Consider the following 15,360-nt stretch of genomic DNA (forward strand, 5'->3'; position numbering starts at 1 on the left):
ACAAGCCAGTTTACTGTGCTATATAAACAGTGAGTAAGAGATCCTTCAAAAATAGGGAAGAGAGTAAACACTTTTTGACAATTTTAATAAAGGAATTTAAACAAGATGGATGAAATTTTTTGAAAATTTAATCTTAGTCTGTATAAATACTTTTAGCTTGCACCAAAATATGCTTTTTTTTTCTTTATTGTGTATTTTCTTTAGATAATCATAAGAAAGAAACAAACTTAGATTAAAAAACAAGCCAGAGTCTAATTAAGGTTGAGAATATCCAAGAAAATATTGAATTTAGTAAAAGGTGAGGATATTTATTTGGTGAGAGAATCTGTTTTTGAATTAATGATTAATAAAACAATAATGAAATAAATAAAACAATTAGGACTAATAAAAAATAGTCATTACTGTAATAAGCTTATTTTATTTTTAATCAAATTTTTACTTTATTAAATACTTTTCTACTAAATATTTCAATATTTATACAAATGTTGTGTTGAAAAAAAAATTTAAAATTATGGCAGGTAAAACGTTTATTACTCAAAAAGTTTTAATTAAAATATACCACAATGAATTTAAAAAGATTCTAATAAAAAATTATTAAATAATATATTTTGTAAAAAATTATATTTTATTAATAAAAAGAAAATGGATAACTTCTTTTTTATTGCTTTAAAAGCAAAGCCTTAACTTTAAAACAAAAACTTTCAATATCATGTTCAATATTATCTCCACTTGAGTTTAAAAAAACAAAATCCCAGTCACTGTAATCATCTAAACCACATTCAGAAGATATATCATCAACTCCTTCAACAAATGTCCATCCTCTTAGTTGCCGTGTTTGTACATCAGCAACAACTCTTAAGCAAATAAAGTGAAAATTATTTTTTATTGCATATTCTTTAAAATATTCAACATCAGTTCGCAATCTTGCATCTGTTAAAATCCAAACGTTTTTTCCTGAGCTTACCGCATCATTTGTAATCATTTTGCAAAACACAAAAGGATCAGTAAGTCGCTGTTCATTCCCCCAGAGTATCATTTCTTTACGCACTTGTTCTTTGTAAAAAGAAGATGTTATCAGCTCTTCAAAATTTAGTCCGAATTTCTTTGAAAAATGCATTTTAATAGGATTTGCCAATTTAATTTGCACACAAGCATTGTTACCAATCTTATTAAAAATTTTATCTGCAATATAATCTTTCCCACTTTTTCTTTTTCCACTTAAAACTATGATAACTTTATTTGAATTAACCATTGTTCAAACTAAAATATAATTAAATATATAAATTTTTTATTAGATTTATTACTTATAATATTGGGGGAAAAGTAACCTTTTTTAACATATATATTTATTAACATATGAATTTGTTTTTCCGTTTTAAAGGAAAGTGAATGTAAATATGTTAATAAATATAAACTGCTTCGTTTTAAATTTGAAGAAAAGCTTATCATCAAAAAAGTTTGTGAAATGAAAACACATAACAACAATGTTATACTTATTAGTCCAAATCCTACCACATATAAGTGATACTAATTAAACCTGTTGCAAAATCAAACAAAAACTATCAAACAAAATCTACTAATGATACTAATAGTGATATGTCAATGATATATCATTATCACTAATAGTGATAATGATAGTGATACTAATTAAACCTGTTGCAAAATCAAAAAAAACTATCAAACAAAATCTTCAATGACTAAGGTATGGTAAGAGAGCTTAACATTATTAAAACTTATTTAAAAGACAACTTTAGAGAGTATTAATAATTTTAATGACATCTTCAGAGTGTATTAGTACTTCTAAAAACATTTTCAGGGTATTTCAGGGTAAATTAATATCTCAAGAGAAAATAAAAAATTTATATATTCCTCAAAAAAATTTAAAAAACATCATTTACTTTAAAAACGTTATTTTTTTCTCTTCTTTTTGGAACGCTTTTCATCTTCTAAACAAACCAAATATATTAAATCTGATAAAGACTGTTCAACTGCCATATGTTCAACACGGTCACTCATAGGCTTATAATTAGTAAAAGATGGTGGAAATTTAAACTTTGGGCCAAAATTGAACTCCACTGTACAGTTTTTGTATAATGATGCAGCTGGATAATAAACACCATTAAAGATATCTTCAAATGCAACACCCTGGTTTTTTCCATTTTTAAAAAATGAAATACTACTGTTTGGATAAGGTGTTAAACTTTTTTCTACTATTTCACTCATGTCTTTTTCTTCATAATGTAAGTGGTTTTTAAACTTTATCAATGCTTTATCTTTAAATGTTTTAGGAAGATAATCAGATGTAATTACATTATTTTCAGGTAAAGATATATAAAAACCAAGAATGTCACCTTCAGCATATCCTTCCCCATAATGTTTTCCGTGACTCTGATGAAATTTTGTGCCTTTACAACTTCTCCAAGAGTAGCTAAATTTATCATAACCTAAAGGTGCTTGTAAATTTCCATATTGTTGACACCAACCTAATCTGGCAGCTGATGCTTCAGGCATGCATATTATTGTTATCTCAAAAAACCAATTTCCTCTTGATACGCCATAGTTAGACCGCACACATGAATAACCTTTTTCTCCTGTTACAGAAAGACGATCTTCTGATAATTTTAATTGGGGGGCTCTATCATGAAGCGCTAAACAAACTTGGGGTTGTAAGGAAACTCTGTATATTTCTCCAGGAATTGGCTTTCCAGCAAACGAGTCTTCTTCGAAATCTCGACGATCTGCATTTGGATCTGGTTCAGCAAGAATATAGCCATATCCATCTTTATTATAGGGGTGTTCCAAAGGATATCCGTGAAATGGCAATAAAGAACTAGAAGTAGTGTCATTTTTGGCTTTTTTACTGGCTGTAACACTTTTTTCAAAGTCTGCTGTCCTTCGTTTACCTCGAGTAGCTTTTTTACCCTTTACTGCTGTTTCAGTGCATTGGCTATCACTGGACACAAGAGCATCTTCATCAGCATCAAATTTATCAATAGTCATTTTTTGAATAATATTTACTAAACAAATTAAAAAATAAATAACATTAACTGGATCAATAGTTACAAACTTAAAAAAATGTCTATAAGGCAGCGCTTAAAATAAAGAAGCAATGGCTGACAGTTAATTTAACTGACTAAACTTGCACATGTTTTTAGAATCTTTTAAACACTTTTTTTTAATATCTTATGTTATGTAATAAAATAAAATTATATATATATATATATATATATATATATATATATATATATATATATATATATATATATATATATATATATATATATATATATATATATATATATATATATATAAATATATAAATAGGGGACATATTTGTTCTGGACAATTTGTCTGATGAATACTTTGGTTTGGTGGACATGTCCAACAAAACCCAACAAAAAAATTTACTATAAGGACAGTTTTTATTTTTATCCGTAAATAGTTTCTTTTACAAATTTACTATAAGAGAAGTTTTTATTTTTATCAGTAAATAGTTTCTTTGACAACGAGTGAAAATTATTAAATCAATGGATTTAATGAATCTTATTACGCTCAGGGTGGGTAAAAACTAAGTTTCAATATTACAAAGATATTCAAGCACAGAAGCATTGCTGAAAGTTTACCAATTCAAAAGCAATAAAAACTAATCGAGGTGCTAGTGCCAATAAAAAAGACATTACTCAATCAATTAATCCAAAAATTTGATTGAATTGGTTATTTTCACTTGAATCTTAATCCATATGTTCATTGAATCGTTCAATATGAAATCAAAATTTTTTTGATTGCATAACCTTTACTTTAGTGAAATATAAATAGTTGATTGTTTCTGCAAAAGCAAGTCTTGAATTATAAATCCTTTTATAGACCAGAAAAGTATCTTGAAAATTAATATACTCCATAATTCCACACTTCAGAAATATAGCCACACCACTAATACTACATTGATATAAAATTTGATACATGCTTATCATTATGATTATCACTTAAATATTAAATTTGTATACATGCTTATTGTTATTATGCTTTTGTAAAGATAATTTTATAGAATTTATTTCAACCCTTAGCACTTCTTGAGCTGCAAATATGAAAGTTAATGATTTACTGTAAGATCATACCTTTCATGTTCATACTATAAAGAACTAAATGAAACAGAAAAATCAACAATAAAATCATTACTATTTCCAATATTACAATCAACAGTATTTCATTCTGTGTATAAACAAGAACTAATGGAGAGTTAACAAATTTCTTTGTCATAATGATTATATATAATATTTGCATCTATGTTAATATTGTTTTAATTCTTTCAACAAGAAAATCTACAAGATGTAAACTTTTTGTTTAAACATATAATTTCATAAACTTTTATTTTCTTTCATCATTTTTTTCAATTTCATCATCGAATCTTGGGTTCTTCCTATTTTCGGAAACCTATAAAAAAAAAAACACTAGATGGCAAATGTTAAGGGTAGCAAAAATCTGATGAGAATAAATTCCAACAACAGTGTTTTATTAAGGTGAGTTTCCACTTATCCTTTTATTCATGGGAAAGGGAAAAATAATCTTTGGGCATGAGTATTATAAGTACTAAGGGAAAAATATTTCTATGGGAACGGATGAGTGGAAACTCACCAATACACCTTCATACATACTTTTTGGATTGTTTGCTTGCATTCTGATCCCAGTAAGCTTTGCGAAAAGTATATTAAATCTATTTTCAGAACCAATATGGTACCTTACTCAGAAAAAAAATCATAAAAACTTTTTATAATGCATTTTTTTTTTAAATGTAATGTAAAAAGCATTAATATTTTAAAAATCAATTATACTTTTTAAAAAAATTTCAAAAGTGTTTTAAAAAATGCTTTTTAAAGTCAAGGATAGCAGTAAAGTTGAAATGCTTTTTAAAGTCAAGGATGGATCCAGACCATCTAGTAAAGGGGGCAATTTTTTTAATTTTGATTCAGTGGATCCTATCTAGTAAAGTAGGGGGTCAATTTTCAGGTTTAAGGATTTGTGAGCAAGCAAGCCCTCTAATCATAAAACATTTTTGGTTAATTTTTTAGAAATTTAATCTTACACTGTCTTAATCTAACTATGAACTATGTCATATATTGATATATATTATAAAAGAATTTATATGACGTCATATTAATTCATTCCAAAATATCTAATGGGAGGGAGGCACATTATACATAGTTTTATTTATTATACATAATTTTGTTATACAAACACTATAAGTATTATAAAAACCATCTAATAAAAATACTAAAATAAAAATTTAAACTAATAATAATGAGTTGTAACTTTTTAATAAAAAATATAAAAACTGTGCTGCTTAATTCAAAAAAAAAAACTAAACGCCTAATGTCTTTAAAAAAATGAACTAGTGTACTTCTTTATTATAACTGTGTGTTTATCTTCATTTTCTGTTTTATATATAAAATCAAAAGATCAAATATTGAAGTTTATATACTATACTGAATTTACTAATAATTTTGGAACATCTAAAAAAATTATAAATAAATGCACATTATAAAAAAATGAGTCCTATAAAATGACTGGTAGATGATCTGGACAAGTGTCTGATGTCCAGCAGCTAGTTCAAGCCCAGTATATATATATATATATATATATATATATATATATATATATATATATATATATATATATATATATATATATATATATATATATATATATATATATATATATATAGTGAAAACTAAATAATTATTAATATATATTTCAATTACATAACTTAAAGTTTCACGCAATAGCGATCATCAGATGAAACAACAACAAAAAATAACGACAAAAATTATATACAAAAAATGCTATGGAGTGTCCGCTTTGATGACATTAAAGTTTTTAATTAGAAATTTATTTTCATGGCGGCATTTTGACGCAAGCTCGGTTCGTTTGTTAAGCAAATTTAATGGTGATGTGATAATGTGGTATTTTTCTGTCAAGCATAAATTGCAAAATTTACCACCAGGTTTGAATGGCTCCGCTTGATCGAGAATATTCCATTTTAATATAGGTTCGAAAGTATTATTTTTGCATTCCCACACAAATTTTGAAAGTTCAGTGGAGTTGGCCTTACTTTCATAAACAAAGGAGTTTTTATGTTTATACCATCTGTCTTTGAAGGTTTTCTCAGTAAGCCCAATGTAATAATATCCTTCTTCTTCTTGGTGAGTTTTTACGTTACAAATATAAATAAGATTTTTTGTAAGGCATTTTCCGTTGAGTGGGCATAAAGTGGTTTGTCAACAATTGCATAATTGATTGGCATTTTCATGAGATTTAAATAATATCTTTTTATTATGAGAAGTAATAATACTCTTGATGTTTGGAAGGCAGCTATAACTAACCTTTAAGTTGTTTCGATTAAAAAGTTTGTGAAATTTGTGGCCTTTAGGGAAACATTTATCAATTGTACCAAAAAAGGTTTTGGCTACGTTTGTTCTGACGTTGAGCGAATAAGGTGGGTTAAACCAGATGTTTCTTTTTCGAGATTTTATATTATATTTCTGGATATTTGGAATGAAATTGATCTTATCTTTGAATCCACAAGAATTGAGAGCGTTATTATAAAATGGTGCGGCTCTATCAAAAGCTTCTTTGCTTGAAGATATATTACTGATGCGATTAGAGATCATTTTTGGTATCAATTTAATAATGCTTGGTGGATGATTGGAATTAATGTTTATGTACAAAGGATCATCTCCTGGTTTTCTATAAGGTCTAAAAGAGTTCTCAGAAAGATTAAATGTGATATCTAGAAAGTTTACAGTTTTTAAGTTTGGTCTGATAGTGATGTTTAGATTAAATTGTCTTTAAAAATTTTTATTAGATTTTTCTTTATTTTTTCCGATTGAGGACCACTGATATTATAGAAGCAGCAAAGACCATCATCTCTATATAGACCGGTAGTATTAAGTCCATATTCTTTGGCAATAGTGTATAAGATATAGAGGCCAACTAGTTCGCATTATTCGGCTCCGTCAAAACTACCCATGGTGACATCAAAATTAGGGTCCGCCAACTTTTTAATCCACATATTATTTTCTGAAAAAAGAAAAGATTTCCTGGTGTGGTAAATAATTTTGAGTGATTTATCAGGAATTTTGGTGAACTGTTTTGCATGGTTTACAGAATCTTGAAGAAGTTGTTTTGAAATGGAAGGGTAAAACTCGTCAATATTGTATTGAATGAAAGTACATTTATTTTTTTCGGGTATGGATTTGAACCATTTTATAACGTCATTTGTGCTGTGCCATTGGTGTACGTGGGTAGCATTTCTAACTTTACTATTGATATCATCTAACAAAATTTTACTTACTTTTCCGAGTTCAGGTTTAGCTGGATTTATTAATCGGCACTGTGCATTGTTGGGGAAATTATCCTTATGATCTTTTAAGGTAATGAATGCTGTATTCATGGCTAGACGCTCTAGCCTATCATCTATGCCCAAGTCTTTTGCTATAATTTTAGCGTCTGCGTTAATGATGTTATATTGTGTGATATCAGATTTTTTATAGGTTTTAGTAATATTTTCAGTGTAAAGTTTATGATACGAAGGTTTATCTAGCTCATACAGGTTTCTTGATTTATCAGCAAAGACAAAAACATTACTTGAAGATTTTATTTTTACTATGTCAGTTTGCAATTGTTTTTGAAAATTATTTTGAATCGTAGAAAATGAAATATTTTTAATTAGCTTAATTAAATCGTTTTCAAAACTTACTAAATCGGTATGTTGCGGTGGAGATTTTCTCGACTTGAGATCGAAATTATAGGCAGACTCTTGATTAGGATTATTTTCGTACATCAAAGCTTTCTATCTCATTCGCTTTATTAATGACTCGACTATCTCCGTTAGGCATTTTAAGTATTGTTTTTTAGATGGTAATGGTACGTTCTTTAATGAATAGTTGAAATTATGATTTTCCATAACTGTAATTATTTAAAATAACTGAAGATATTAGAGAGTGCTCAACATAAAGGAGCGATATTGTAGGAATATAATATATATATATAATATATATATATATATATATATATATATATATATATATATATATATATATATATATATATATATATATATATATATATATATATATATATATATATATATATATATATATATATATATATATATATATAATGTGAATGTTTTAGACCACTTGTATAATTAGACTTATTTACAATTTTTAGATAAATTAAATGTTTGTTTTTATTTTTAAATGTTTAGTTTGCATTTTTAGATTAATTAAAAGGGTAAAATATCTTTAATAGAGAAACAAAAAGTTATTGTGCTTCATGAAGAAGGTTATTTGCACTGCCAAATTTCATCCAAAACAGAATATTCAAAGACTGCTGCTGCAGAAATCATTAAAATATTTAGAGAAACTGGCTCCCTTGAAAATAGAAAGAAAAGTGGTAGACCTTTAAGCTAACAAAAGATGAATAAAAATATTTAAAAACCCTTTCTTTAAGAAATAGGAAAAAAACATCAACCGAGTTGACAAAGGACATTAACACAGCAACTGGGAAAAATGTCAGCTCTTCTTGTATTTGACGACACCTACTCAAATCGGGATTAAGAGGGTGTGTTGCAATTCAAAAACCATTATTACAGCGTAGCAATAAAGAAAAATGACTTAAATATGCAAAATAAAAAAAAATTGGGCCCAGGAAATGTTTATTCGGGTTCTGTACACAGATTAGTCCAAATTCGAAATTTTTGGAACAAAAAGACGCCAATATGCTCGAAGAAGAATTGGAGAAGCCTATTAGCCTGAGTGTTTAAACCCTACTGCTGAACACGGAGGAGGCTCTTTACAAGTTTGGGGCTGTTTATCTTCATCTGGAGTAGGTGATTTGATCAAAATAGGGGGGCGACTCACCAGGGAACATTATGTGGATATCCTAAGACACCATGCTGTATCTTCCGGAATGAAACTAATAGGTCATAATTTTATTCTGCAGCAGGACAATGACCCAAAACATGTTCCTGAGTGGCAAAAAATTATTTAAATGAAATGGCAGAAGAAAGAGTACTGGAATTAATGACCAGGCTTCCCCAGAGTCCAGATTTAAATATAATTGAGCATATTTGGGATTACCTAGACAGAAAGAAGGTCGAACATGCTCCCTGAAATGCTGAAGAATGTTTAAAGTACTTTAAAGAGAATGGCACAACATACCTCAGGATTTTATAACTAAATTGTATGAATCTATTTCCTGGCGAATATCGGCTGTGATTAAGGCAAAAGGAGGACATAGTAGATACTAGGAGTTTTATATGAAGTTTGACATTAAAAAGTTTGTAATTGTTCCATATTTTGTGTGAATTACATGTGTTTTAATAAGTTTATAATATAGAACTACAAACTTAAATATAAGAGAAAAATTCTCCAGGATTTTTTGAAAAAATGTAAGTGGTCTAATATTCACAGTACTGTATATATATATATACATATATATATATATATATATATATATATATATATATATATATATATATATATATATATATATATATATATATATATATATATATATACATATATATATATATATATATATATATATACATATATATCGATATATATATATATATTGACAAATATATATCGACTGACAAATATATATCGATATATATATTTGTCAGTCGGTGTAGCAGCACTCCGTTGCGAGTCAGGCTATTTGTCAGTCGATGTAGCAGCACTCCATTGCGAGTCAGGCTTTTTGTCAGTCGATGTAGCAATACTCAGCGCATGTTTTACAGCTAAAAAATAAAATAAAAACATACAGAATGTTTTTATAAACATTCTAGTCTTTTAATTTGTGGTTTTGTGGTTTAATTACTTCCTGCAATTAAATTGTTTTGTGTTTTGACATAACATAACCTTAATTTTGTCAGCTTCAAAATCACAAACAAGCGAAGAGCCATTTTTTATCACAAACACAATTTCTAAGCCATAAAGTATAGGAATATATATATATATATATATATATATATATATATATATATATATATATATATATATATATATATATATATATATATATATATATATATATATATATATATATATATGTTAGTGTATTTTACAAATAGAGTGCTCAATGTTCTTAAAGAACAGAGCAATAATAAATTAGTAAAAAACACTTTTCTAACTTTTATCTTCGACTTGAAGTTTCACCATTGCTGGATCATCAGTAAGAGTTCCTGGAACACTTCCTGATGATCCAGCAATGGTGAAACTTCAAGTCGAAGATAAAAGTTAGATAAGTGTTTTTTACTAATTTATATATATATATATATATACATATATATATATATATATATATATATATATATATATATATATATATATATATATATTTATATATATTATATACAAATGCAAAGTATATACATATATATATATACACGATATAGAAGATATTTATATAGAAATTTATATATACATATATATATTATATATACAAAAATATATGGATATATATACATATATATATGATTTTAATGTTGCCATCTCTTACAAGAGTATATATATATATATATATATATATATATATATATATATATATATATATATTATATATATATATATATATATATATATATATATATATATATAAACTACTTCAAAACATCAGATATTCCGAATCCTCTCAATACTAAATAATTTATTTGAAACTTCCGCCGGATTATAAGCACTGGCATTTTCAGCAAAATACAAAATAATTACAAAAATTGTGACTGTTAAATAACAACAACGAAAATTTTGGACTTCATTTTTTTGATATTTCTTTTACGTAAATATGAAAAAATGAAGTCCAAAAATTTGTTTTAACATATTGTTCATTGTCTAAATTTATACCACCGTACATTGGAGAACATTGATGTTTTTGTATCTCCAAGGCTTTAGGGACTTTTCTATCAAATTTAACCATTATAAATGTGGTATCAAATTTATTTTAAAAAATTTTTAACGGTCTATTTGTTAATTAAAGGTCATAATTTTTGTAATTATATTATACGCTGATGATGCCAGTGCCTATAATCTGGCAAAAATTTCAAATAAATTATTTCGTATTAAAAGAGTTCGGATTATCTGATGTTTTAAAGTAGTTTATATATATATATATATATATATATATATATATATATATATATATATATATATATATATATATATAATTATTATTATTTTATAAACAATAAATATAAACTTCTTTTGATACTAAATTTATTTTTAAAAAGAAATTTTTGCTGGATTGTTGTGACCAGCGTCTTCAGCTTAAAAATTTTTTGTTTGTTTTTGTTTATATCTTATTTTTGACTGGACAAGACTGTTATGTCTAATCTCATAAAAATCATAAATGAAATAAAATGAAAGAACAAAAAATCGCAAGTGACCACTAAAAACATTGAAAACATCACCAGTATGTATCCAACAATTTCATTACCTTTGGTATAAATATTGTCTCCCAAAGTGCGTAAGGTGTTTAGGAAGGCAGGATATAAAACAGTCTTCAGACCAAACAAGAACCTAGAGGCAATATTACCATTAAGAAATAAATTCAAACTATAAATGAACAGCCACCCAGGAGTCTACCTTATTAAATGTCATTGTAGCAAAAAGTATACAGGTGAAATAAAAATGCAAATAAAAACACGCAACAAAAACAGTACAATAGGAAATAAAACAGAACGATCTGCATTAGCCACAGACATGAGACATTGTGCACAACAAATTAACTGGGACAGATGCAGAACTCTAAAAGTCAATGCTAAAAAGTTTGATAGGAAAGTTTGTTAGGCGCTTGAAATACAGTTACACTAATGTGCCCCTTAACAAAATGGTATCAATTTAGATGAGGGACAATGTGTCAAAAAATTTTGGACACCATTTCTGGCGCACTTACGTCAGAAAAAAATGAAACCATCCCATTGACATAAAATAAAACTGCCGCTTTAAAAATAAGATATAAACAAAAACAAACAAAAAAATTTAAACTGAAGATGCTGGTCACAACAATCCAGCAAAAATTTCTTTTAAAAAATAATTTTAGTATCGAAAGAAATTCATGTTTATCGATGTTTATAAAATAATAATAATTATACTATGTATATATACATACATACATACATACATACATACATACATACATACATACATACATACATACATACATACATACATACATATATATATATATATATATATATATATATATATATATATATATATATATATATCAAAAAAGGTAACCTAATTGTACAAAATATAAACAAAATTGTATATTTGAATATAGATTAATAAGTAAAATAAATCATTATAAAAAATTAAGTCAAAATCTCTGGAAACTTTTTCCAGAAATTTTCTCCAATAATATCATCATGGAGAATAACAGTATCACTTTTCTCTTTTTTAACTTTAACTGATTCACCATTTTTCTCTTTCATTATTTCTTCAGCAACTTTTTGTCTTATAACTATGTTACCTTTTCTAAAAATTGGAGATATATCATTATAATTAACGTCAAACTCAGAAAACAGTAACTCATTTTTATCTTTAGCCAGTGTTCCTTTTAGTTTTAATTCTGCATCTAGTGTAGACAATCCACCTTTATTAACAAGAGACCAGAAACATGTATTATACAAATTATTTATATGACAATCAGCTTGACGCCAACTTAAGTAATCACGAATGTTTTGAAGAGAAGGGTACAATATTATTCTTCCATCAAACTGAGGTGGATAAATTAAATCATTTAAAAAAAATGTTTTCCAATAGAAAACAAAACTTGAAGAAAATAAGGAAACAATATTACTCATTAATTTGCAGGACCGTCGTTTAAACTGGCTTGTATTTTTAGAAAAAACAAAACTATACTCATCACTTTGTCCATACGAAATGACAATATCATGGAACTGCTTCATGACTTCTTTTGCACAAAAATTCATAAGTGATAAACCTCTGATATCATTTGGTTTTTCATACAAATGATCTTGTGTAAACTTGTGGAATCCTCTGCCATCAATTCGAACAACAATCCAACAATTTAATAAACAGGTTTCATTCTGCTCAAACTTTTTAACATATTCATATTTGCTTTTTGCCATAATAAAATCTTCTAGAAGACTTCAAAAGATATAATAACAATTTAGTTTTTACAATATAAAAAACTCATTCTTTAATATGCATTATTTAAAAAAAGATGGTAATATAATAAACACTAAGTGTACAATTATATATATACAAATAAAAATAAATGTAAGCCTTAACAATTAAAAAACATACATAAAACATATACAAATAAAATTTAATTAATATTTTATATAAAAATTTACTTAGTGAATAAACATAACCATAATAAATATATTAGAAGTTAAATACCAATATTAAAATCAACTTTGAAAAAATGTATATATATATGTATGTATATACATATGTATATACATACATATATATATACGTATATATAGATATGTATGTATATACATATCAAATATATATACATATATATATACAAAATCAAGTACGCTTAAAGTAAAAACCATTAAATTTAATTAAGGAAACTAATTTAATTTTATTGTTTTTAAAAAAAATCACAAAAACGCCTATACTTAATAGCTTAAAACTATTTGTTTGGAATGTTTTATCTTTTTTAATAAAAAAAAAAATCTTAATGTTTTTAATGTTCTTTTTTTACAGTTAACATACATCAACTGACGTATAGGAGGAACTTGCGAAGAGTGCTTCTCTATTGACTATATATTTACTAAACGAAAAAAAAATTAAGCAAAGATCGAAAAAAAAATGTTTTTACTGTTAATTTATTTTTTAAAGCACTGCATATACTATAGTTATAAAAAAAAGTCAGTTAGCTATTAAACAATTAAAGTAATTTGGTTTCCACAAGGAGCTGTTTTCACTATTTTTATTATTATTATTATTATTATTATTATTATTATTATTATTATTATTATTATTATCATTATTATTATTGCTAGTCAAACTTCACTAAATAATAACTCTTATGTACCACTAGCAGTCCACTAAACAAATAAATTAGCTTACTCAAAATGTTTTTATTTAATATGTTTGACATGTTATCTTTATTACATAAGCAAGAATTGTAGTTTTTTTTAAGGCATTTATATTCTTAACACTTACATTTTTTTCTCTTAAATTTACATTTCTTTTCCTTTCTTCTCTTTTTCTTCTTTTTCTTTTAATTTTTTTTGCCTTAATTGTATATTTTCTGCATCAAACCAAGGAGCGGTTTTGACTATTTTTATTATCATTATTTTTAAATTAAAAAAACAACAAAAAAACTAAGAATACCAAATACAAAAAAACTTTAACAAAATAGTTTAATATCTAAATAGTATCTGCCCAAACTCTCAGCCAGTATATATACAGTATACTTCCATAGTACAGGTACATACAGTGCATAAGCATAGTATATGTATATATATATATATATATATATATATATATATATATATATATATATATATATATATATATATATATAAATTATGCTAACGCTCAATGTATATTATTTATTATATATTTTACTTAACAACTATTTGTGTTTAAAGTTGACAAAAATAAGAATACATTATGTAAAAACTACTAAAATAAGTTAGGAAACCAGTTAAATTTGATTATTTTTTAAAAAACCACAAAAACGCAAAGTTATTGATTAAAAACTTTGTTTTTCTTAAATTCAGAATATTTTTAATTTTTTTTTACTGTTATTATTATTTAATTTTATTTAATTGTTTTTTTATTTTAGTTTATTTTATTTAGGGATTAGCGCAGCAGAGTGTACATGCATCAACTAAACAGGGTTGGGCCAAATACATATTTATATTTGTATTTGGTAATAAAAGGCTTGACTGTTGAATTTGTATTTGCATTATGTTTGATTAAAAAATTTTTTAATATTTGTATTTGATTGGAAAGTATTTGTAACTCTATAAACTAGTTTGACCTGTATTTTTTTGGGAAAAGCCAAGAGATTTGTTGTTATTTTCATTTTTTACACTATAATAATCTAAACATTTATTCTGAGTGAAATTTGTTCAAAGACGTTTTAACATTTTATGTGACCTTAAATGGTCACTCAAAATGTTAAAACAACTAAATAGTTGCTAATGTACATCAAGTTTAAATGCTTTTTAAAAAACTGCAATAATCATAACTAGAGAGTTTATTTTTTAATCAATGTTTTTTTTTTTTTTTTTTGTTATGTACTGTTTTTATGAATTTTTTTTTTTATTATTAATTTTGTTTTATTGACAAGAGTGTACATACATCA

At 25.7% G+C, this 15,360-nt stretch overlaps 3 protein-coding genes and 1 long non-coding RNA gene across 4 annotated transcripts; all 4 read right to left on the minus strand.

Annotated features, from left to right (window-relative positions):
* Nucleotides 1–658: 658 nt before the first annotated feature.
* Nucleotides 659–1,252, minus strand: LOC100204226 (phosphomevalonate kinase). Its single transcript, XM_065811700.1, has one exon. The coding sequence runs from the start codon at nucleotides 1,250–1,252 to the stop codon at nucleotides 659–661; it is 594 nt and encodes a 197-aa protein (XP_065667772.1).
* LOC100207807 (set1/Ash2 histone methyltransferase complex subunit ASH2) lies at nucleotides 1,027–3,054 on the minus strand. The gene is made up of 2 exons (XM_065812865.1): nucleotides 1,899–3,054; nucleotides 1,027–1,260 (listed from the first exon to the last, which is right to left on the minus strand). The coding sequence occupies exon 1, from the start codon at nucleotides 2,998–3,000 to the stop codon at nucleotides 1,909–1,911; it is 1,092 nt and encodes a 363-aa protein (XP_065668937.1). The 5' UTR covers nucleotides 3,001–3,054; the 3' UTR covers nucleotides 1,027–1,260; nucleotides 1,899–1,908.
* Nucleotides 3,055–4,282: 1,228 nt separating this feature from the next.
* LOC136088644 (uncharacterized) lies at nucleotides 4,283–5,248 on the minus strand. Its single transcript, XR_010642351.1, has 2 exons — nucleotides 4,653–5,248; nucleotides 4,283–4,431 (listed from the first exon to the last, which is right to left on the minus strand). It is a non-coding gene; the product is annotated as an uncharacterized LOC136088644 (long non-coding RNA).
* A 7,067-nt stretch (nucleotides 5,249–12,315) lies between these two features.
* On the minus strand, nucleotides 12,316–13,199 carry LOC100205492 (probable tRNA(His) guanylyltransferase). The gene has a single exon (XM_065812864.1). The coding sequence runs from the start codon at nucleotides 13,151–13,153 to the stop codon at nucleotides 12,374–12,376; it is 780 nt and encodes a 259-aa protein (XP_065668936.1). The 5' UTR covers nucleotides 13,154–13,199; the 3' UTR covers nucleotides 12,316–12,373.
* Between the last annotated feature and the right edge of the window lie 2,161 nt (nucleotides 13,200–15,360).

Source organism: Hydra vulgaris, chromosome 12, assembly GCF_038396675.1.
Source record: "Hydra vulgaris chromosome 12, alternate assembly HydraT2T_AEP".
Lineage (NCBI taxonomy): Eukaryota > Metazoa > Cnidaria > Hydrozoa > Anthoathecata > Hydridae > Hydra > Hydra vulgaris.

What these genes read in the sequence shown, in the direction of transcription:
- LOC100204226 (XM_065811700.1), bottom strand. Translation starts at nt 1,252, where the DNA reads ATGGTTAATTCAAATAAAGTTATCATAGTTTTAAGTGGAAAAAGAAAA.
- LOC100207807 (XM_065812865.1), bottom strand. Translation starts at nt 3,000, where the DNA reads ATGACTATTGATAAATTTGATGCTGATGAAGATGCTCTTGTGTCCAGT.
- LOC100205492 (XM_065812864.1), bottom strand. Translation starts at nt 13,153, where the DNA reads ATGGCAAAAAGCAAATATGAATATGTTAAAAAGTTTGAGCAGAATGAA.